Source organism: Phaethon aethereus (assembly GCF_964289735.1).
Source record: "Phaethon aethereus genome assembly, chromosome: 1".
Taxonomy (NCBI): domain Eukaryota; kingdom Metazoa; phylum Chordata; class Aves; order Phaethontiformes; family Phaethontidae; genus Phaethon; species Phaethon aethereus.
This window is the reverse complement of record NC_138575.1, coordinates 132,953,434-132,978,984: the sequence shown is the minus strand read 5'-3', so window position 1 is coordinate 132,978,984 and position 25,551 is coordinate 132,953,434. Positions and strand designations below refer to the sequence as shown.

The following is a 25,551-nucleotide window of genomic DNA, read 5'->3' as shown; positions in this document are numbered from 1 at the left end:
TGCTAAAAAATACATACCTGTAATATAGTTTGCATATTGAGATGTTGTGAAACTAGAAATCCGTAGAAATCTGTAAACTACTTTTACCTATGGTTTAAACTATACATAGTTCTTAAGACTACAGCTATTACATGTAATACTGCATACAGAAGTAGGTCTTCTGTACGCTTCTATGAGAAGCAGCTTCTCGTATCCTAGATCTGTCTGTCACTGTACACTGACTGAGCTAGATCAGTAGAGTTTACAAAGTATTCAAAGACAGTTGCGTCCCTGTTGTCAATTGTTGCCCAGACATTCAGCAACTATGCTTGCTCAGAAGCACATTGCTCACCTTCTGTCTTTTATCTGCTGGCACCTTTCCCTGCTAAGGTTGCACAGACTGCTGGGCATGGGTAAATAAGCAGGATGGTTAGTATGGGTGCTCCTGGACTGGTTTAGAAGATTATTGATTATTCCTCAGTTGCCTTCCTAGCATTACTTTATATCTACTCTGAAAATATAAAATGAGTAAGGTTTGAATTTCTTCTCACGCACTGTATTGCTACCCTCAGTGAGATAGTAATGTAGTTGAAGACGTCCCTGCTTATTGCAGGGGGGTTGGACTAGATGGCCTTTAAAGGTCCCTTCCACCCCAAACCATTCTGTGTTTCTATGATTTTTCTATAAAAGAGAGATCTGCTTCATATTGGCTTCTCTTGTATGTAATGATTTTACTACTTCAATTTGAAATAGTTCTATATCAGTCACCTATTTTAAATGTGTATGATTTATTATAGCATAATGTTTCCACCAGTCTCTTTAATTAACATTACAAGTAGATGTTGCTTGAAATAAATCTACTAATTCCCAGTGAGCTTCATTAACGATGGTAAGAGAACAGTTATGCTATTGTGAGAGAAAGGACTGGTAGTGAATTGAAATGTTTTAGCTAGAAAATAAACTTTATCACATCCTTCAACTACTGGACACTGTAAAATAATAATAATGCTGAATAAAACTTTACCACTAGATGGACTGACATAAGTTGGTTTGCAACACTGATTAATTAAGAATGAATTGGTGAGAAGAACAACTTGTTTTTTATTTTAACCTGGTCTTGCAGCTGTACCTTTTGTTGTTCTTCTTTAAAAGAGATTGTGTGTCTTTTATTGTTCTTTAGCACGTTTTCATATTTGTGAGGAAGATATGAAATCTATTGAAAAAGGTTATATAAATAAATATGTGTGCTACCCCAGCATTTGATCTGGGTCTTTAAATATCTGATGGTGTGGTGCAACATGGTAGATTAAACATTGTTAGTTGTGTTTTTATATTCATAGATAATGGCAAGTTACATGTATTTGGTAACTGAATAAAATTCAGAATGTGTAAGAACAATATAAAAATATTTGAAAATTAATCAGGATGTGGTTTGGATGTAAAACATTTATTAAACAATGAAAATATTATATGTTATTAGTCAATGTTATTGGTATATATTATTATTGTTATTAGTTTCCTTTAGCTAATATTTTTGTGCTGGATTGTTGATACATGAATGGTAGTAGTATAAGGTAAGTTTTGCCCTGTGAGTTTGGTGTGCTAAACTGCGATACAGCAGTTATATATCCAGAGAATATACCCTATCTTCTTGCGGCTATGCATTGCTAAACTATTTACTTCTCTTTGTAGGTTCAGCATAGGAATGGTGTTTGGTATAGTTGCCATGTTTGGCTCTGTTATTCTTCTTGGGAAGACACTAATGCAAACACTGACACAGATGCTCACAGAGGCACCGAAAGCCCAGAATGATCATATGCTACAAGTTGTGGTAAGCGTTCTCTCCTCAGGTCTTTATTTGAGAGTTGTGAACTGATCTTAACCAGCTTCTTAATGGGGTATGTGATGCTTTAATCCTCTCATGCAGGAATAACCTAACTCCTGATGTTCATCTACACAAAATTTGCTGGTTTGTTAGAGCTCAGCCTTAAAAATGGGGAGTGGAGGTAATAAAAGAGAGGAAGACAAATGAAGGCAAACATGTGGAAGAGTTTATATTGGCTAGCAATTTTGTAAAGCCTTAAATTATCATAGTACTAAGAATACAAAACAGAGCTAAGAATTTGCTGCCTCTGAGCTGTGCAATGTAGAGGCACTGGTGGCCTTAAAGTTTGCAGATCTTAGTGAGGAAATGGCATATTTTTTGATAATTCAAGCTTTGGAATTAATCTGGTGTGAATTGGAACTATGAAAGCAGAAATCTAGGGTAATGCGTGATAATGTGGAACTCTAGGATAATGTTCACAATTTCCATGTGGAATTGATTCCTCAGTGACTGCATACTAGCAATATCACTGCATTCAAACCAAGGACAGACTGGTGCTGAGAAAGATGTAATGTGTAGGGCTAATGTAATGTCATGTATGGGGATAAGGTTACTTCTCCTAAGTTGACTTTTGGTTTTCTTTCCTACCTCATTCTTTCATTTCTGAATGGTCACAGTTGTATATTTGTGCCTTTAAAGAGTTTCAGTATTCTTTTTGAAGGGAATGCGCTAGCATAAGTTGACACAAAAAAGTGACCCATGTGCTGTTGCAAAGAGGTGAAGAACAAGTCAGGAGGACCTTCTCCTTTAAATTAGTTACTTGTATTTGACTGCCTGGAGGAGAGTCAGTTAGTTTTTTAAAAAAAAAACAACTCTCTTTTTTAACTCAACTTTAGCCTGTGGCATGAAATTGTTTAGCCTCTAGCCTGTGGCTATGCAAAGAGGGAGATACAGTTCTGCTTATGTTTTACTGAATAAGATTTTTGTACCCTTCCTCTTTTTTTCAGTCCTGTACTTTATTTAAAATACTTATCTGTATGTAACTGGGCTGTTTTTCTTTAGCTGCCCCCTCTTGTGTTGGTTGCCTGTTGACAAAGGTGGGAAAGAGGCAGATAAATTACTAGCAAAGGATCTTCTTTTACTAAAGGCATTTCCAGACGACTGTAAAATATAAGATGACAATGCTTATTAACAAAATACTGCTATTGATTTCGGAACCTTTCATGAGAGTTAGCTTCCCTTTTAGGTGAATCTTAAACTAGCTTCTTTGACGTGAAGTCTGAAAGCATCCAGTGCTGTGTTCTAACACGCTATAGTCATGATGGTATTAAGATGGCAACTCTTGCTATTGTCATCTGTTCTCCCATGTGCCCAGAGCAAAGGGTTAACTGATGCATTAGTGCCACCAGCTGATGCTGTAATGCAAGCAATGGATGCTTAATGAATAAAGAGCAGCTGTCTTCATACAGTGAGGTTTGATAGTCGTGCCAGTTAAGATAAATATCTTGGTCATGATCATACTCTGGACAGAATTTCTGAAATGATTCAGTTTAATGAAAACAGTCTTTTGAAGGATTTCGTTTAGGTAGATTGTCTCACCAACCTATTGTAGAGTTCTACTGCATGGGTAGGTGAATGCATATAATTGAGGAACGTGCAGGACTGAATGAAGGTGGGATCAAAAATGGGACCCGTTCAGTTGGATCTGTGGCCTTTTGTGTCCCACAAAGGTAGTTTTTAGAGAGTCCTATAGACAGGCCAGGAATTTTTGCCCATGGCATCTCTCTTCTGCCACTGGATTGCAATTAAAGTTGTGTTCACATCAGCTGTTAGTGACTGTATTGGAGTGCGCCCTACCTCGAGTGGGGAGAGCTGTGGAGCAGACAGGAGAACTGTCCCACAGCAAGCAGAAGAAGTGGCCTTACCATCCCAGTGCAGCACGGCCACTGTGTGGGGACGGGAACCCAGAAGGAGGAGAGAGGAGATGGTTCCTCATTCTCTAACTCGTAACTGCTTTGGAGCCCATCTGGAAGGAGTTGGATGACTAATGCAATGAAGGACTTGGGGAGTGGTGGGAATCCTCAGGAACAGGAGGAATGTGAAGGGCCTGCCTATTATTTCTTACACAAATTAAAATAGTATACTTATTTCAAGATTTCAAGTGCTTTTTTTTTAAAGGTTAAATTGCTATATGTAGACTGCCAAAACTTGAACAACAGACAAAGTCTACCCTTTTTTTGACCTTGTAAATTTGGCATAGTCTTGTGACTTGGATAGGGAAAGGGAAGGGAGACTTACAGTTCCAGTTGTAGGCTCATTTTTTTTAACTTCTAGGGCTCATAGTATTTTCAGTGCCATACAGTTTTTAAAGATTTTTTTTGAAGGCTGTATCTTCTCCATAGCTACATGACTAGCTGCAGGAAATTGTAAACTAATGCTCACAGTTGCCAAGCCTGTCTCATTTGTGTGGAAGTCTAGGTACAGTTTTATAAACTTCTTGAGCTTAATATAGAGTAGGACACATTCAGTCAGGGCTGCGGGGAATATGTAGAGCAGGGAGAAGGCTTCTGCACCTGGAGAACTTTTCAACCTTCAACAAAAGAATATATATTTAAGATATGTTAAAATATGTTGAATAAACTAAGAGAAGAGGTACAAACCAATAGCGCTGCGTGAGAACAGCCCCTGCTCTGTTGCAGGTCTGAAGAAGCTGAGTGAGAGCAGCAAGTTTAGGGGCAGAGTGATTTGTCTTTGTACCTCTTGGTTTCCTTGTGTGTTTTATTTTGTTGTCATGCCCACATCAACAGGTGCCTGGTGTAAATTTGCCTGTCAGCCAGCTGACCTATTTCTTCTCTGCAATCCTCATCAGTGGTGTGATACATGAAGTCGGCCACGGGGTGGCAGCTATTCGGTAAGCCAAATTGCTTTTCTCTTGCCGTGTGCCAACAAAGCCTAACACTCCAGAGCATTTACTTACAAGTTAATGTTGTTAGCACTTCTTCGGTTTATCTAGAGAGTCTGTTTATTCTGTATTTAATAGCTTCCTTCGATTTTAAGTTTGTAAGGGTGTACAGTTAATACTGTGGTTTTACTACAGTGTCTATTCTACAGCTCATGAAAAAGGACTTCTGCTTTGCAAATACACCATGCTGCATCAGGTTTAAAATAATACTTCTTTTAAGTGGTCCTGTTTTTCACACAGTAATTGCATTTCTGCAGCTGTGGCACTTGAAGAGGACCCATGCGCTATTGCACAATGGTACTTTAAAATAGATTTTAAATTGATTTGTTCAAACATAGCTTGTGAAGTAGTATACGAACAAGCTGAAGCAGTAACTCAGTCAAATGTGATTTGCCCCTATCAGTCTCAGTGATGTGTTAATTTTGATGATATTTTAGTGTCACTTAACTATGATGATTACTTCACAAAAGATTTTTTTGACGTGTTTAGTCATTACTATTAAATAACACTTTAGCTTAGGAGGGTTAAGTGGTGGTTACTGAGACTGATACTCAGGTGCCCTCCACATTTCACCTGGACATCATAATTATCTTTCCCACGAGCATGAAGCCCAAAATTGTTTCTCTGATTTTCTTGAGTGTAGGGAGTTGTGACTGCATCTTGACCCATTACTAACTTTTTTATAACCCCAAAGGTTCTCAAGTAAAGGTGTGGTTTGGGTCCCTCTGTGTTTCATATGCTCTGTTTGTCTTTTAGCTTTTTTGCCCTAATATTCACAGGGATTTTTCTGTGGAGGATGAAGCTTTTACTCTTGCTCATCCCACCACAGGAAGAAGCACAAAAATTTCCTTTCTCTTACAGTGCCTTCACATGCTGCTGGCTAACTGTAGAGAAGCCAGGAGTAACTACAGAGCTCTTTTTCACCAGAATGAGTAATTCTTATACCTTAGTGGTGTGATGTCTTCATTTAAGATCTGGAGCAAAGGCTCTGAATATTCAAGTTTGGTTTATGTGTTTGTCAAAAAAAGGGGAATATTTCCAGGGGAAAAATTTGTTTGTCCAATGTATATTGTTCCTGCTCTGCTGCTGTTTTCTCCTTGACTTCCACCCCATGCCGCCCCCACTCCCAGCACAGGTTGGGTCTATAGTGCTGTTAGGGTCTCAGGGTTTAGGCTTTACTAAATAGCCATGCTGTGGGCAAATTTTATTATTCTGGCAAATTACTTTGACTTCCTGAAATCTAATACAATTTTGTCAACTTCAGTTCAAGGTAGTATTAGCTGTGAACTACAAGAGCTTAAAATATTTGAGCCTTAGCTTAGTTAAGGCTTGTGCCAAAAAAGCCTTTTTCTTTTTCCCTGTGTACCTCCTACCCAAGTGATGAAATTACGTATAGGCATTAGACAGCCTATTACTAATTGGTAGCACGAGTAGGTCTGATGAGTTAACTCCAGGGAATTAATGTATTCCTGGTGATTAATTTTGTATAATTCTTTCATTGTATATGTAGAATAAATAAATAAATGTGAATAAATAAAATGCTATGCCCAGTGTACTGTCTCAATAAAGATATGGGATTAGCTGATCCATGCCTGGTTTGTCTTGGTATATGATTGTTTTGCAATAATAATTGGAATGTAGTTGTCTTGGAACGTGATTGTCATGCCTCTGTAAGTCCCTTATGAAATTTCTAGTTTCATAAAACCTTTATGTAGTTATTACAAAAAGTGCCATTTAAAAGCAATTACAAAACCTCTGAAAAATATATTTATTATCTGTATGACAGTATCAACGACTAATATAATTAAATAGCATTTGTCCTTTTAACCTCTTGACTTGTTTTAATTTTTTCAGATGACATTTCCCTCATTTTTGTTAGTTTACAATTTACTCTAATTATAATTTAGGAGAAAGAGAGGAATGATAAATTCCAGAAATCCATAAATATTTCTTTAAAAGGAAAGTAATTCCTTCTACCAGATAATTTTTCATAGATTAGTTTGAAACTGCATCCTACAGGCTGCCATTTTTTTACTTAAAAGAAAAAATCCCCCTAATGTTAAAATATATATGTTAACTTGAAAGTAGGTTGTTTTTTTAAAAAGTATTTTGTGTGTTACTGTTACCAGGGGACAGAAAATAAATTGAACTTTTCCTTTATTTTTTAGCAGGCTCACAAATGTGTGGTGCTTAAAAGTGGCAACACTGCAGAAAATATCATTTAGTTTAATTATTTGTATTATGAAAAATAAGATAGTTTTATAATTTTAGTTATTCTCATTGTCAAAAATATATGTGCTATGTAGAATCTCTCAGTTTTTCATTTGTTTCTTTGCAGTAACACAACTTCATTTTTCTTTTCTTCTTTTTAAGAGAACAAGTACGGTTTAATGGATTTGGAATTTTTATCTTCATTGTCTATCCTGGAGCATTTGTTGACCTCTTCACAACCCACTTGCAACTGATATCTCCGATCCAGCAATTAAGGATATTTTGTGCAGGTAATAGTTTGTGCTTTTTTATTAAATCTTTGCTTAGCGCAGTTACTTATTCTACAGGCATCATTTGTGAATCCTTGATGGAGGATTGAAGATTTAAAATTAAGAAGTACAAAAGCTTCTCTTTACGTAAAGGTGATCCTTCTGTTCTGAACCTAAATTGTGATTTCAGAAAATCATTTGATCATTACTGTCCATATTGTGCTGTTTTCTGGAGGACAGACATCAGTTTCTAGGAGCTGAAATGAGTACCAGTTTCCTGTCATGAAAAATGTTATTATATCCTAGATCTGATTCAGAATAGTTGTGCATAAGAAATTCCAGTTGTGTGGTTGGGGAAAAAATGTGGTTTCTGACCTTCCTCTCTCATTAGAAAAAGCTCTTATACCAGCTCAGCTGCAGAAGTTCCTTTGTCGTTGTTGTTGTTGTTGTTGCATATTGTATGGCCTAAGTAGCAAAACCTTGGAGCACAAAAACTGGAAAATACTCAGCCAGAAGACTGGTGATATGAGAACATGACTTGCTGTCACAGGTGAACACCCTTGGGCAATTCACTACCATTTTCTGCCATAGGAGCAATCTATTATGTGATTTTTCAATAGTATTGTGAATGATTTTCAGTGACATGTGAGTTATGCTATTATACAGGTCACTGTGTTTTGATATTGCCATCAGGAGGAAATAAAGACTGAAAGACAAATATCCAAAGAGAATCACAGCTTATGGTTCCAAATAACCTCCAAATATTTTTGAATTGATGTTTTTTGAAGTCTCTGGCTACTGGGAAATAGAACCCTGTTGCTGTGGAAAGTTAGACTGAGACTGTGTTATGCTACCTGAATCACTTATATTATTGATTTCTGGAGACAAAGGTCATTCCCAAACTATTGAAATAATGATAGAAAAGTTAGCATCTTGGTTTGCTTCTTGATACTGGTGATTTTCTATTGCAGGGGACAGTAGGATAGTAGCCAGCCTGTTGTACTGTTTGGATACTAACATTGTTTCTTGAATATTGTAACTAAAACATTTTAGGCTGGTCATACAGAAGCCTTTAGCAAAGCATATTTTCAAGCTTTCATAAATCAGGTGAATGATGATAAATGTTAGGTAAAGAAATATACCTATATTCCAAATCCCTAATGAACCAAAACGATTCACTGCAATAGGCTAACTTTTATGAAGACCATATTCTCAAATTAATCAATTTCCATTTCCAGCTACTGTGAACAGAAGTGAAAAAGAAGATATACCAATTTTCAAAATGGGTTGCTTACATACATTCCTGAGAAATCATCTAGAAAAATAGAAAACGATTGCTTGCATGTTCTTGATGACAAGCAAACACCTATCATAATTTTTCAGGCTTCTTAGGAAACGTGAAGTAGGGGAATACAATGTAGGAACAAGCATGTTGCAAGACTGGTTAGCATCAATGGCTTGCTATCAGTTAGGCATAACAAATGTATGCATTTTTTTACAGCTAATAATAGATATGTTTCAGAACTAGGATGTTTGATAATGATAAAATGTGATACTCAGTAAATTAGTTTTCTTAATTGTCAGAGCAGTTGAATGAACATATTCTCAGTGTTCTGAAGATCTGAGTTTACAGAGACATGCTTTCAGATTTTTCTATGGCAGCTAAGTAAAAGTGCTAGAGTAGAGAACGACACCAATATTCCTTTTGTAGTCCACCTATACACTGGAGATTAAAGAGCATATGTGTTGTACAGCAGATGGCATCATGAGTTCAAGAATAGTGAATGAGCGTTCTTGTAAGACTTGTGATATTTTTAGCATTAATTCCATGCCTAGTCGATGAAAAGTGCTTCTATGCAGCACTTTCTTATAATTACTTCAAATATTTGTATTATTTCTTGAAATTCTTTTTAATTACATTTTGCCTTGACTTTAACAGAAAAAGGAGTTAAAGATTTTAAAAACATTATTTTAAGGTGTTTTAAGCATTGTGTGCCTTTTTAAACATAAGGAATTAGGTATCCAGGGATGAGGCTGTTTTAGCAAAATGAACTTGACGTTGTGCCCCTACAGGTATTCTCATTTTAAGCCTGTTTATTTTTCTATGGATCACCTGGGATGAATTTGAAGACCTTCTATTTTAGACTTTTCTGCTGTATTCCACACAGCAAACTATGTAGATTATAATATTAAAGCCCATGTTTTCCTAGCTGTTGGAGAGTATTCCTTGTCACCCTCTAGCAGTTCCATTACCTCTTTTTTTTTTTTTTCCAGTTTAGTCTCTCTAGCACCTGCACTGTTACAAAGGAATTTTGTTTCTGTCTTAGATTTTTATCGTTTTTTAAGATGTTAACCTGAAAAAAAAATCTTTTTAAGATAAAAAGGTTAAAACAATAAAGTTAAAATACTTAATACTTTTGGTTTCATTGCACTTGTGTGTGCACACGAATATGAATGTGTGAGAAAGAGAACTGAATGCTGAAACATTTCATCTATCTGATTGCCTTTCAATGAGATATGATTAAAAACTATTGAGAAGACTTAGAAAACTAAGAGAAAAAACTTTAAGAAGCATCTCTTAGTGGAAATGGCAACAAAGCCTTAGTTAAAGTACTTAAAAATTGTTTCTCATTTCTGCAGCATTAGAAACATAAAAGACCACGTGACATGTAGAGATAGCCAGGGGAAATTAAGTCTGCCATATGATATGATTCCTGTGTTATATACAGTGCCAGAAAGATAGGTTTAATATGTTTCTAAATATATTTACTTAAGTTATTGTCCTGTAATTGCACTGTAAATATAGAACTGAATCAAATCCCTCTTAAAAAGATGAAGCACTGTAAGAAGGAAATAAGGAGTCTTCAACACTGAAAAGTTTTCCTGCATTGGTCATACAAAATGTTTGTCCAAGAACACAAATTAAATTAAAAATTTTGTAAAGTACTGGATGTTGAAGGAAGCCAAGTGTGTCTTATGATAGTGGTTCATTTCTTCCTATGGAGAACAGCGTATTATAAAGATTGCAGTTGCAAATACGTTGCCCAAAAGAATGTGTCAGGAAATGCTGATTGCACAACTTAGTTTCTTCGTGTGGTTTTAGGTCCAGATTTTCTTGTAAAAGAAGCCTTTTTTCAAGTAAATTTCTAAACTTGTTTGGCACATATACCTGTAATTATTTTCATTAATACAATGGAGATAACCATGAAAAATACTGAATTGCAACTAAATTTCAGACATTTTGCTGACTAGGACAAACATATTTATTCACATATAAGCCCATTTATTAAGATTCTTAAATTCAACAGTTTATTGTGCTAGAAGGTGACCTGTAATAGATTTCATTCCACTAGTTTTTTAATATTTATGTTTGGTGACAACTCTGTAGATAGAAACTGTAGCTTAATAATTGATTCAGAAGCCCTGTTTTTCTTCTGGATACTCTGCCCCACTACATAGAAAAGTAGTGTTGCGTGATGAAATATTGATATGATAGAATGACACCTGAAAAATGGACTTGCCACTTCCCTGTCTTTTCTGATAGTATAATTCTCAGGGGCTCAGTGGCTTTTCTGAAGCTCTCCTACAAAGTGGCATCATAGAAACTTAAGTTGTGAAGCAATATATGTATTCTTCTTTCATGCTTGTGTTCACAAATTAACTTTTCATCCACTCTTAGAGTAATTATTTCAGGAAAGTTGATTAAAAGGTAACTGTAGAATCTTGCATTTCAAAAACACCTTTTTGTTATTAGTGTTTATTTAGAAACATGGTTTTTTTTCCTTCTTTTTAGGAGTGTGGCATAATTTTGTTCTTGGTGTTGCAAGTTTCATTGTTTTGTTTCTGCTGCCAGCCATTCTTTTCCCTTTCTATTACACGGGCGTTGGGGCACTTGTCACTGAGGTTGCAGAGGTAGGAAAAGATCTTTACTGTTTTTATATTATATGTTTTGTTACCTGAAAGGGACCTGTATCTTTTATTATCACAATCAAATTTGGTCAGTGTAGCACTCTGCAGAATCTAATAGATTGCACTTTTTGTCTGTTTAAAGCTTCCTTTTCAGTCTTATGTTTTTTAGTATTAGCAAATGAAGGAACATGGCATGAATAATTATAGACTATTCAGTGTACTAGAAAACTGTTTAGACATTTGAGAAGAGTTTGCAGGCTTATTTCTGGGGTTTTTTTTAACTTCTTTTCAATACTGGCACCAAGTAAATCTACTGGAAACAGCATTATTCTAGTTATTGCTATCTGTTTTTAATGTTAAAGATTGTTTTGAGCTGATTTCCTTGCTTTGTTTGGTCAGCTGGAAGCAAAGTAGAGACAGACTGCTGAGTTTCTGGAAAGGACTGATTTTTTTCTGACTTAATCAAATACAGCACAGTTGTAGAGCCGAAATGAGCTGAAAGGATTCAGTCTTTCTTGGATCTAAAAGTGAACTGATATAACTCAGGAAGAGAGTGACATTTATTATGCTTTATACCCTCTAAAGTATAGGTACACCCTGCTTTGTTGAAAGATTTAGGGGTTTAATTTAAGCTTCTTGAACTCAAAATGGTAGAGAAAACAACAGCATATTAACTTGTATGAAAATAATTACTCAAATTTGAAAAGGTTCCCTGAATACTTGGAGGCTTGCTCTTTTTTTTTCTTTTTTCTTTTTCTTTTTGTTTCTTCTTTTCCTTTTCCTTTTCATTTTCCTTTTTTCTTTTTCTTCCCTCTCCCTTTCCCCTTTTCCCTTTCCCCTTTTCCCTCTCCCCTCTCCCCTTTTCCCTTCCCCTAAATAAGTTATTATTTGTAGAGGATGTTGGTTTTGTAATGCTTTATCATAAGCTGAAATAATCAGTTCTAGTGGAGCCTGAGTTCTTCTGTTTCTCTGGAAATAGTGTCTTAACCTAAAGATTTTGTGGCTGACAGAATTGTAAACAAATCCTTTTAGTTTTAACTATAACAACATGACTGACTTCACTGTTTCTTCTCAGGATTCTCCTGCCAATGGGCCGAGAGGTCTTTTTGTGGGAGACCTTGTCACTAACCTACAAGACTGCCCAGTTTATAGTGTGGAAGACTGGAATTCCTGTCTGGGAGACATTTCAGAAAAGTCACAGGTCGGCTACTGTGTAAGTGCAGCCACCCTGCAGCAATTAAGCTTTCCAGCTAGAGGTATGACTTGAGGTGCTTTCTTCATTATTTATATTAAAATTTTATCATGTCTTAAAGACTGTTTTGGATTTAGGATTTGTTGGTGGGGACAGATTTCTCATAAGTTGAGTCTGCTATCCTGTCTTAAGCAGTGACAAATATGCCATTTGTTTTTGTGAAACCTGAAAGTGAGGAAGAAGTAGATAGAAGAATTTCTCTGGTCTACCAGTCATCCTGTACTAATATCCTGTATGATCTGAAAAACGAAATACACCTCTTCAGGATATTGCATAGTTTGGTTATTAGCAGTAATACAATTATTTGCTCTATTTTTAGTTCAGCTACATGGATCAACTCAGTGATCTTTTACAGATGTAAATTCTACCCATTACCTTACTGCTCTGATCAGCATGACATTACAAATTGTATGGCTTAACCCAATGATGTGCTTTATTATGGCCACTTCTGATGTGTCTCACTATGTGGGTTTTATGTTTCATTTGCTTCTTCAACCTTGCAATGTCATTGCCCATAAATTTAGTTTTGTCTGGATTGCACATATTACTTCTAGAAGTCAGTCTATTTCCTTCTGTTTTCATTTATATGTAAAAGTGTTTGTTGCTGTAACGGCTTACCCCTGAGAGACAAAAAAATGTGAACTGAACTAAACTAGAACAATAAACAAAAATTAAGTAAAACAAAAAAGAACGGTCAAGTTGAATTGGCTGAATGTCTTGTGACATGCCCTAAAGCTCTCTAGAGTTTGTTTCATGCAAGTATCCATGGAGACTGAATTCCAAAGGTAAGGGCTGCTGCTGATCAAAACTTATATGATGCTATTCAGAGCTTTAAAATTGTCACTGCATTTTTCCATCATACTGGAAGTAAACAGGAGGTGAGGCAGCTCAACTACCCATGTTTTTTGATGCATTATAGTTCTCTTGTGAGACTGAAAAGGTAATTTTTATTTTTTTTTTAGTATGTAAGGAAAGTAATCTTTAAACTGGAAATTAGTGGAGTATGGGTAAGATCCTGCTTTTAGAGACCTAACAGTTTGGATTACCCTCTGAAGAGGAAGGCAACTTTGGCACATGCTTTCAGCTGAGCAGGGATGGCAAGTAAGAACCAGTTCTTAGATGCTTTAGGTATATATGCTTAGATTCTGTTCTCTGAAATGCAGTTTCAGTCTCATGGATAATAAAGTTGCATAGTCTGCGACTGAACCAGTCCTATTTAGGTTGAAATACTAGAGACTTAATACCAGAGACTCAATATTGCTTCCAAGCATGGTTTCTGTATTGTGTTAGCAGCCCATTGTCCCACGGCTGCATTCTAACCAGACCAGTCTGTCTGCATTTTCGGAGCCATAAGCCTCCAGCAGTGAGAAATATCCCTCTGAAATTAAATGGATGTTGTTTGGTCCTTAGCAGCTGTCATTTGTCAAAATCTTGACAGTTCACAACTTGACATAAATACAGAGTATCAATAAAAATGTATCTAGCAAATGGACCCTATCTACTTGACCATAAAACAAATGGAGAGTAAACTATTTGAGTATGAAGCTAGACAGTAAACAATACCCCAAGGACCTTCTTGAAATTAAAAAAAAAGTAAATTTTTCAATGTGGTTTATAAGGAAACTAATTTCATGATCATTCACTATTCAAAAATATATGTGGTTGCTTAGCCTCAGGGTACTTGAAAAGAAGATTGTATGGTACAGTGCTTGCACCTGTAAGCCCCAGGCATAAAGCTCCACGGTAGCAGACTGCAGGTATGCCGTGATAAATCAGCAACCAGTATCGCAGGCTTGATCTACCTAAGGAAGGTGTTGCAGTGTTGCTGTGACACAGATTCTTACAGTGACCTTTCTTTTGTGTTTTTTTTAAAGCTGTTGTTGTGGGATAAGTTATGTTTAATTCATTTAAACATCCATACAAAGCTTCTGTACCAGGCTAGTTAAATCATGGTTTAAAACATTGTTTATTCACTGCTGCAGCCTTCAAGGCTTGGAAAGCTTTCAAAACCTGAATCTTGTAAAGGCTTTCACATTTAAAAGAGGATATTTTGAGTCTTGGTCATTTCCATAGCCAGCCAGTGATATCCATACAGTAGCAGGTGACAAATTTCTATACTATACCTTACTGCAAGTTTGGGACAATGGATAAAAGTATTTTGTAACTCATAATGATCAGAACATTGCAGTGGTAGATCCCTAGTATCTGAAGGAGATTTATTAACATGAAAAAATCAGTATGTGACATGATTGAAATCAGGTGACATTCACACACATAGTGGTAAAGCTTATTTTTAGTTATGAATGAACCACAGCTAGGCTGTGTGAATTACTATAATTCCTGAAGGCTACAGAATGATTGGTTTACTTTATTCAGAGACTTATTTCTTTTCAGGAAGTTACTATAATATTGACCATTTGCTCTATGCCTATGTTCTTTAGTCTATAGAAGACTGGATGGCACAGTTGAATGTTGTAGTAACAACAGCCTCACAGACATTTGCTTTTCATATAGCAATAACTTGGACAGCCACCTGGTAAGTTACTTGGACTGCTAATTCTGTCTGGTAAATCTGGAATTATTTAAATTGAATTTGTAATATTTACCAACATCTGTGCAGCATACTCAAGTGCTTAAGAATACCTACAGTTTGTAATATAGGTGTATGTGTATGTTATTCTCCCCATTTACAGCTTAAAAAACCCAAAGTGTTAGTTTTTATTTTCCCCATGATCAATCAAGGAGTCTCTGGAAGAACCAGAAAAGATCTTATATCCCTCATTCCTTTAGGCAGAAAGACACCGCCCCCATTTTTCACTCCTGGATGAGAGTACTTGTGAGAAGAAACAACTTTTGAGAGCAAGGTGAAATTGCTTATTTTGGTGCTTCACTCTTTAAAGGTACCAAGCACTACAGGCAAAGCAAAACACTGGACTATCTGTTCAGTTATTTTGTCTGAAGCCAGCAGTGCTCCTCACTAGGTTAAACTAAAAACATGTAGAAGAAGGTCCTAGAGATTGCCCAGTTTCTCAAAATTGGGGCCTCTATGTGATTCCTTTTTCACCATGTTGATTTTCTTGTAATGTGGAAACATATAAAGTTTCTCAGTAGGATTTTGACTTACTCTCTTCAAAATACAGAAATGTTTGTTAAAATACGTGATCCATATTGACAATAATGGAATATTTCTAACAATTCTCTTTATGAGAAAAAGAGCACAAGTACCAACTGTGTAAACTTTTTCTGCACATATCAGTTTGTTATTGTTCTGACTTCTAGTGATAAATACCTAAAGAAATGGAAATAAGTCTGTGTTCCTACATCTGCTATGTTTACAGTTTCTGTGATGGTAAACTTCCCACTCTAGGGTGTTTTTGTGCTATTTAACCACTAATAATTGGGCACAGACCAGCAGTTCATTTGAAATATGACAGTGGCTGGTAAAATCCTGGAGTTCAGCAAGATTTGATAAATCACTACCCCACTGAGCTTTGACATTCTTAAGCTTATAGCTGCAACTTAGGAACAGAGAAGAAATAAAAGCATCCAGAAGGCTGTGACCTTCAAGTGTCCTTAAATTGGCTGTGAGTTTTTGAACTTACTTTAAATAGTCTTTTATTGTGAATTTCTTTGCAGTGCTATGCACCAGTATTTGGAAGTGTGCCCTTTCCCCCTCATTAGAATAGAAACAGCTTGTATTGAGGTTAATGGAGAGTGTCTAACACTCAGGCATCTACGGGGAGTGTAACTATCAGGCTAAGAAGCAAGAAAATACTTTTTTTTTTCCTAAGGCAAACAGCAGATGAAGCACTTTTCTTGCTTGTGTTTAAGAACAATAGGAAAATTATCACTGAGCTTTTACGAGAGACATGAGGGGGAAAAACAATTTCCTGTTCCTTTCTGCTATACTCTCTTTGGCCTGTGGGGAGCAAGAAAGATCTGGTCTTTCAGACTGCAGAGTGAAAGAGTGTTATAGGTAGGACTTGGGACACAGCACTGCATTAAGTTCCATGTTCATCTTAGTTGAGAATGGTTTCTTAGCTACCACACAGCAAGTAGGTTTGTTGGCTTGTTTGTTCAACATAAGGTTTTGTTCAGCCAAATGAGGTTTTAGACCAATGAAGACTAAAACTTCTTAGAGTTAAATCATTAGTATGTTGATGCAGGCTCTCTTCATTAGAATCGCTGACATAGGTTTAGATGGCTTGATTTTTGTTGTGCATATGTGTACCTTTTAAAAAATAGTTAGCTTTTATGTTGGTACATGTGCATACCCTTTCTTCCACATTCCACCAAAAAAGGAATGGCAAGTTGAATATATACGAGGTACAGGTTCTACAGGATTTGACAAAATCACACCAAAAAATCAGATTTCAGCTCTTCATGGGCTGATAGTATATCAATGAGGCACTTCCTTTGCTTTAAAAAGGAGTATATAGTACCTTTTTTTCTGATCTGTTGGAAAATAACATTGTTTGATAATCATTTTAAATGCCCTTTGCAGTATGCCTGTCTGCCAGCACGAAAAGTTATTGAGGCCAGCAAAGTTTGTCGAAATAACATGGACTGCCAGAAGGACTTTGTTCCAAGCTTTTGTGTGACTCCTTCTTTAGAGAACCAAACACGGCTAATCAGGGTAAAACATCCACCTCATATTGACACGCTGTACGTAGGACACCCCATGCATCTTCAGTACACAGGTTGGTATTGTTTATCAAAACAGTTTAACAAAAAAGATTTCTGATATGGTTTACTTTGCCTGGCTGCTCGAACAAGGTCTTGGAGCGATTGTCAGTTAACTTGTTTAATACAGAATCCATTTCTTGTTACAGCCAGTGGAGAGACATGGACTACTCAGGCCTAAAATGAAATGTGCACAGTGCAATGAGTTACGAAGGTAATAGAAACCATATGTGATATGAGAGAGTTGTTTTTTTCAGAAAAGTATGAGCGCGCTATTCTATAACAGATCTCGCTCAGGTTAGTCACGGGAACCAGGCACCTGCGTTTTTCTAACACATAAACTTCTAAAAATGCTATTTTGAAGCCTCTAGGGCTCTAACACCTTGCCTGGCACATTAGCCTGACTGCTTAAGTCACACCTGATATCCAAGTATCTGTGACAGATTCCTGTGACTACTGAGCCACAAGTACAATCACAACATAGTTTTTTCCCCGATGTATGTATTTATTTATTTGAGTGCCCTTTATTAAATAACAAGTAACAGTTTAGTTCTTTACTTTGAAATGGACTATGGCTCTCCCTTAGGCAAGCTTAGATCCTTGAGCCACGTATGCAAGTAAAAAGTAACTCAGCCCTTGGAGCAAGTATGGAAAGAATGAACAAACTCGTCTACATCCCTACTTAGTAGCTTGAGTGGCATGGTGAAAATTAGCTTCATACGGGCTTTAAAAAGTCTGTTCCTCACAGACAGCTATGCCTCACACGGGGACATTTTACTTCAGACAACTTAAAGTACCTCTGTAGCAATGGAGGACTTTTCTGAATAAGCACTGGAATTAGGTACAAAAGAGCTTTAGAAACAGTGATGAAATCTGGTAGTATGAGTCATTAGCATTCTTGTATAAACATATTTTTAGTTAGTCTGTCAGTCTTTCTGTGCTGGTCATATTTTGATAGTCCACAGCAAATTCTTTATTTCTACTTGTTTACACTATAGACTCATTTAAGCCCAAAATATGATCTCTTCACTTGTTATTTCTTTCCTCTTGCCATTTAGGAGGAAAAATATTGTTCACTTGTGTGATACCAATACACAGTTCTATATTTGATGATACCTATTCCAAATGCAGCAACAAATTTTAAGAATAGAATTTGATAATTATTTTAAGCTCTTTTTCTTGGTCTCTAACAATACAGACTGTAGGTACTCTAGAACAATTGATATTATTTGGATTTCCAATATGTTTGAGCAATGGAGTTTTAGTCACTGTTTCCTACAGAATGGTAATTCTGCAAAACAATCGAACCTGTTAGCCTTTCAGAATTCAGAAAAGTATGTTATTCCATCTAAAGAGGTAGTTCTACTTTAAGATGTTACTGTGTGAAAATACAATTTACAGTGTATTTACAGGAATGTATTCAAAAGTAATTTATTCTACCCTGGGAGTTGCACATTGAATTGCTAATTTGAAAGCTAAAAGCTCAACTTTATTACAAACGCTGCTGCAAATGCAACCTATGTTCCCCTTTGAAAAACACCAGAACTAAAATTAAAGGATCCTGCCTTGGGCAGCGGGTAGTCTACTGTAACATTGTAGAGTTCCATGCATTCCAATGAAACAACTAAATATTTCACACTTAACTTTGCACTGTACAATACTGACTTGGGATCAACAGGTTTGATTTTTTTCTTTTTCCCCAAACGTGACTGATCAGAATGTGGTAACCATTTTTTTTTTCACAGTTAAGAAAGGAAAATAATTTCTTCCTCCACTGTGTGACTTTTGAAATAGGAATGCATTTTAGTGAAATGCCTTATTCTTTACTGTGATCTTTTTGCCTGCAGGAAACTACTTTTTAGAGTAGTGGCACATTTAACATGCAACCTGATATGGGAGTTGCACTAGTACTTGTAATATGACTTTACTTTCTTGAGTAATGTCACTAAAGTAATGTTTGAAAAACATTCTAAGATTATGCATGTATTATTTTCTACTTAGGCTTGTATTGTTGTCATGATAGTCCTAATTTATGGAGAAGCAGTAATTATTTCATATTTTCATTTGAAGCTAGCTTCCAGATACAATATTTTAAAAAATTTATATCCATATTAGGTATTTGCAAGAAAAAGGCTATACAGCTTAATGTTTCTCTTTCCTCAAAGTAAAATACCCTAGAAAAAGTATTTTTTGTTGATACGGATGCTATGTATCACTCTTGTTTCCAGTATATAAAAAAAAACCCTATAAAGAATCATACTTCTATGTGAACTTACAGTGCTGGAGATTTGGCCAAAACTAAAACAGAAGGAATGATTAAGATTGCATGTTGTTTAGGATGGACATATTGACTAATTCTTTTAATTAGCATTCTCTTTAAAAATCTAATGTAATCCAATATAAATTCATACTGTGGGTTTAATTCATGTGGTATTACTGAAGACTTTTAGACTTCTCTTATTGCAGGCCAGTTATGCTCTAGAGGCTGTCCCTATGTTGGACAGATGATATGTAAGGTTGAAATGGAGGGCCCTGTAATTATTACATGCAACTTTGCAGTGTTTCTTCTTTATTTTGTATATTTTTTTTATTCCTTCATGTAATTTCTTGTGTTGCAAAATCTTGGCTTCCTTCTCTCACTCTTATTGGTTGGGAAGAATCTGGTGACTAACATTCACATTTGGAATTCACACTTCTTGAGGGAAGATCATATCCCTGAATGTTACTGTATCTGCATCACCTGTCAGGGATCAAAAACTGCAAGATTTCCTTCATGAAAAGAAGATGGAACTTACCTAGAAGATAGTTTCCCCAAACTGGACCAGTCTCCTACTTCTGTTTTATCCAAGTCTTCTGAAAAAAAAAAAACATTTCCTAGTTTTGTGGCCTTTTTTTGGGCAACAGCAGCCATAATCCCTGATGAAGGTCTATCTGTTAGAGTCTGGTTTCCCAGTATTTCTATGCTTGTTTCCCCTTATTGCTGAGGATGATCCTTCTTTGCTTTCAACTCATATTTAAAGGGTTACATGTATAATTCTTCTGGAGACTACACAGAAATATCTCATGCCATACTGTCTCTCTCCTCCACAGCATACATGTCCTTTCCTCCATAAAGAGGTTTTGAAAAGCTCTTTGGTCAACCTAGTCTCCAAATCACTTCTAATTAAAATTGTGTCTGTTGTGCATTCTTCTCAATATTTGCCAACACCATCTAGCATTAGCCAACAAAAGAAATGTTAATTCCAGGTCAAAGAATTGTTTAATTAGAGTGGGAAAACAATGACTGTTTTGTCTTACCCAGCCTCATTGCTGTTCACCTCTTCTCAGCACTGTCTTTTGAAGCCTGGAGAACATATTTTCTGTAATTCTCTTCTTATTCCTTGAAGGACAAATTTGCCCGCTGCCATTAGGTTTGATCCCTTACAGCCACTAAATTAATTGCCTCATATTACTGTGTCTAGAGCTCAGTCCAGCAACTTCCTGAAGTGTTTTTTTGTGTTTTGGAGATTGCTTCAGCAGCAAGGTTTGGAGTTTAGATCCATGTCTGGTGGCTGTCAGGGACAACAGACAGTTTGTTGTAACAAAAAGGGAAGATTACTGATCCATTCTCAATGTAGGCACAACTTCAGGTTCAGGATGGTAACTGAAATTACAGTATATGTAATGCAGTGTGTGTCTTTTGAAACGTTTATGAATACACTGGCTGCCTCAGCCATTTTGCTATTTTGGCTCATGAACAAGAGGTCTGATCAGATGTTCTGATACCAGCCTTCAGCTTGATGAGTTGTTTGCTTTGGTTATCACTTGACTTGGATGCTTCTGACTTTCTGAGCTGGGTGGTGTCCAGGATGTCTGTCTGTTATGTTCTTCACTCAGTAGACCAACAGACTTATTTATTTTGTCTCAGATCGCCTAAATCAAAGGTTTTTCTTAAGCTAAGGTAAGAGAGAACACAATTTTCAAGCTGTCTTGGCACAGCTGTGTCAGTTTGGGTATTGGAAAGTTCTCTGCTTGTTGCCGCACCAAGCCCATTCTTTTTTTGGGCCTCCTTGCTATCCAAATCTCTCCATCCCATGGTATGCCTGCTGGTTGGACTAATCGCTTCTGACTCATCAGAAGAAAATGTGTTTATGTGACTGACGGACCAGTTCTCTGCCTCATGTGCCTTTGGAACTATATTCCCCTCATCTTCGTCCTGGTGTCCTTGAATTGTTTATTGAACCTGAAGAAATCTGATCTCGGTCTTAACTAAGATATACTTAGCAGCATTTTTGGTATGTTATGCAGTAGTGATGTGAAGTTTCCAGTGTTCCTTTAGCCTATGGTTTTAAAATTTCTCAAAGGGTGGGTTAAATTGTTCCTTTCCCAAGGGATGTTGGTACTGAGTGGGATTTGAACTCTTGCTTTCACAGATCTCTGTGGAGATGGTATTTCTTTATGGCTTTTCCCAGGATGGTAGCGAAAATTCAGGCCATTGTGGCTCACATCCAGACTTGTTCTTTAGGGGCAGAGTGACTGTTGTTGATACTGTGCAAGCTCAGTAAGCTGAAGGTGATTTTCTAATTGTGCCTTAATTTACCTAAACCTCTTCCTTCCGGGGATAAGACTCTGCTATGCTGTGAGTGGAGCTTTGAAAGATGTCTCTCTCTACCAGCTGTCAGAGAACTAAAGCTTTCAGTCCGTCCCTGAGGCTGGCAGACTGAGACTGCTGTTTACTTTGACAGACTGCATCAAGACTTTTTATGAGACAACCCAGGTGGAGCATCCCTGTACTAACAGAATGTACTCTGGGAGGTCTTAGCTACCTCAGTTTTCTCCCATAAACATTTGACATGCAGTCAGATGAAGCTTCATGTACACCTTCAAAGAAGTTACAATACTAAAGAAGTGTTTTAAGGTCATGTAGTACGTGACACTGCAACTTCCCAGTCACCAGAATGCTGAGTCCGACCTCCCAGGTTTTTAAGTTGCACTCAGTTACACCCTGGAGTCACTTACAGTATCACCGGAAGACAGAAAAAGAAGCTACTTATGTACTGGCTAGCTGGCGTTAAGATGTGTAATGCACTAGTGCATCATCTCCTAGCCTTTGCTTTCTGAGTGACTCCAGAACTCTGCTCCCTATCTGCCCCGCTCCTATACACCATGAGCTCAGCCTTAGGTCGGGGGGATCTTCTGCAGGTTCTGCAAAAGAAGAATTTTCTGGCCTTCAGAGGAAGTACACATGTGCACCCACAGTATGAATGTATACATGTGGACTGCATATGTTGAAACAGTCTGGTAACTATAACCTCTTTTTATATGTTTTTCTTTGAAAAGTACTTAAATTAAACAATGTGGTCTTTATGACTGCAGATATCCAATTGCCTCTGCAAATGTATATCTTAGATCTACTTTTACTGAAATCATGCTAATTGTATTTTGTGGAGTGACTTTACTATGATAGTGACCAAAGATTTAACAGCTGCGCTCTTTAAAGAACAAAACCCAAGCAAAACCATATTTAGATTGGTTATTCACCCTTGAAGAAATGTCATTTCCGATCTGATTTTTCTGCAAAATTATAATCTAAAATTCATAATGTTATAATCCCGGAATGACTGTTCATGTTTTGTGTATCTTTCTATTTTCATTTCAGTAAGTCTCAGCAGTTTTGTACCACGACAAAACTTTCTAAGCATCGATCTGCCTGTGGTAATAGAGACATTTTGCAAGTATCCTTTGAAGTATGTTTGTTCTTTTAAGGCAAGAAGGGAACTGTTTAGAATTTGGTGACCCAGCAAAATTTCAGTTGGATATCATTTTAGACAGGATGCTCTGAAACATTTCTGTAGAGCTCTGACATCTTTATCCCATCTCTGCATTGATTATTGTCCATGTGCCAAGCTCAAAATGAAATCTTTCACTTTCTTGTGCTTAGCAGGATATTTTTGGTCAGTGGTTTTTTTAACTCTTTCTTGAGAGTGAGTCTTAATAGCTCTGATGAGAAAGTCAAAGTAAGCCTGAATTTATGGCAGGACAAATAAGATGTTAGCTAGCTTCGGTATGGCAGAGTTTTATAATTGTTGAGTCATTATACTGAACTAAATAGCAGGCTATGGTGGTTATTTTTTTCTTCAACAGAAAATGGGCTATTCAAAAAGCAGGATGATAATTCAGTTAAAACATTCTTATTAATGAATAAGATTATAATGTACAGATACATAAAGGTTAGTAGGCCTGAATATGGCTAATTTAAGAACCCTTAGCCTCAGAAACTGAAAAGTTTATGCATGACTGTAGAACAATTAAACAGCGTAGTTCAGTGTAGTCCATAAAACTAGAGTAAAGATGCTACATAATCTCCCCTTTTCTGGCAGCACACCAAGGTTCACGCTGACCCATCTGCATTCTGAGTCATCTGTCTTCTTGTCCAGCCGTTACAGGATGGAGGTAGGTATTAAAGTTAGCAAGCCTTTACCAATAATAAGAATTATCTACCCTTGCCTCATTCTCACATGCACATGCACGTACAGAAATCCACTCAACTTTTCTGGCTAACAGGTAGGTAGGAGAGAGAGGCCAGATTTCCAATCATATTCTAGCCATTTACTTACTCCAGCGAGGGAGTGTTTTGGAAAGTATTCCTAATCATTATTTCATACTTAGGTCATAGATCTAGAATACCTTCTTACTTCAGGCATGGTGTCAGAGCTATAACCTTCCTCCAAAACCACACAAAGTAAGGGAGGAAGATGGGCAGTATTAAGTGTGGTTTTGCTGTCTCCTGCTTTCATCTGAGTTGTGAAGAGTGTGGGTTGTTTAAGTATTCGAACCTAGTACTTAAAAACAAATGAATCTATAAAGGCAATTCTCTGACCTTGTATGTTGTGGTGTAAAACTCATTGTACTCATTTCTGTGAAACAGAATGGCAGCTAAAAAATAACCCTTAGATGTTTCTCTCTGCATAATAGAAATAAAAAATGTGTTTTGTATTAAATTTTCTTTGGCGTTCTCTTGGATATTATTCATGAACCTTAACTAATGTCAACCAGGTACCTAATCTCACTGTCAGGAGCACTGGCAGTTATCAACGCTGTACCGTGCTTCGCTTTGGATGGTCAGTGGATATTAAATTCATTCCTGGAAGCTACTCTGAGCTCCCTGATTGTAGAAAAACAAAACAGAGAGCTTGTTGGCTTTTTAGTTTTGCTTGCTGGTAGTGCACTTTTGGCTGCTAATGTTGCACTGGGACTTTGGATGGTGACAGCACGATAGAACACTGGATATGCTTCCATCAGTTCTCAAAGTACACAGAAATGATTAATCCATTGCCTTTTAAAACTTGTTCAGTACTGAGATTGAAATAATTCCCTTAAAATGACACTGAAAAAACAATTTCTGGTGGCTGCTGTATCAATTTAAAACTGTACAATGTTGTGTCTGTGGTCATGGGAAATCTAATAGAAAGAAGTAGGAACCTTTTTATATACGGTTTAAACACTGTACTATTTTTGGAGAAATTGCATTGTAAAGTTTCACAGGAAAAAGCCTAAGACTTCATCAACTTAGATCTCAAAATAAGGGAATTATTTGGCCTCAAACATTCGTAAAGTGGGAGAAAGAAACATTTAGGTTTTATTTTATAATTTGAATAATTATCAAAAAATCTGTGTGGGCTCTGATCATTTCTCAGTCAGCGTAGTCTTGAGTGTCTTGTTTTGTTTTTTTAATCTGGTATTCTACCAAACGGGACTCTAAGAAGCCCTTAAAGTCTGATCTCAAAATGGTGAAAAGCTAAGTAAATGTGTTAATGAGGAGAGAGAGGCCATATGGCTTTGTATCTTTCCTTTTCAGCTGGCCAAAATAACTGGAAGCATCTTGTCCTCAGGATGTAGATGAGAAGCACCAACGTCTGTTAAGAATGAGGCATGTGGGAGGATAACAAAGCCCACATGTCTGTGTTTCTTACACATTGAGTTGTATATTATCATACGCAGCTGAAGATTTTTTTAAAGGCAATATTTGTCAGCAATAGGTACAAGATAACTGAAATTTAGGTTTTGAGTGCTGAAGTATGCTGTGCACAATTATTCCTAAGTAATGTCTGTGTTGTTTTACTCAGAAAATAATACTGTATTGTACCTGCTTACAGTTAAAAGTGAAACCTGTTGTTTTTATGGTGTCTATCTTCTGATGCTACGCATGTAATATGTACAACAACTCGCTGATGGTTTTCTGTCTTTCAAAGGGTTGTTTTCCTTTGCTAGGATTCATTCTGTTCAAAGATAGCTAACAAAGACAGACATTTAGCTGAAGCTGGTCTTGGATCAGAATTGTTTAGAGGAAGAATATGATTGTGAATTGAACTATTTAAACATTTGGCTTTGCTTTCTGAAATGAACATGGACCATATCCTTGTTTTTAAATGAACAGTGGAAGAACAGTCAGTGTTTTGCTGACTGAAGTATGTCTGACATA

At 36.6% G+C, this 25,551-nt stretch overlaps 1 protein-coding gene across 1 annotated transcript in view; it reads left to right on the top strand.

Moving 5' to 3' along the window:
• MBTPS2 (membrane bound transcription factor peptidase, site 2) overlaps nt 1-24,348 on the top strand; it is a gene marked incomplete at its 3' end in the record, with an annotated part of 30,145 nt that extends 5,797 nt beyond the window's left edge. Inside the window, exons 3-11 of the mRNA XM_082011024.1 lie at nt 1,672-1,810; nt 4,612-4,715; nt 7,140-7,267; nt 11,040-11,158; nt 12,231-12,411; nt 14,849-14,943; nt 16,912-17,107; nt 22,729-22,804; nt 24,126-24,348. Of these exons, the coding sequence (XP_081867150.1) occupies nt 1,672-1,810; nt 4,612-4,715; nt 7,140-7,267; nt 11,040-11,158; nt 12,231-12,411; nt 14,849-14,943; nt 16,912-17,107; nt 22,729-22,804; nt 24,126-24,348 (1,261 nt within the window). The remainder of the gene's footprint in view (nt 1-1,671; nt 1,811-4,611; nt 4,716-7,139; nt 7,268-11,039; nt 11,159-12,230; nt 12,412-14,848; nt 14,944-16,911; nt 17,108-22,728; nt 22,805-24,125) is intronic.
• Between the last annotated feature and the right edge of the window lie 1,203 nt (nt 24,349-25,551).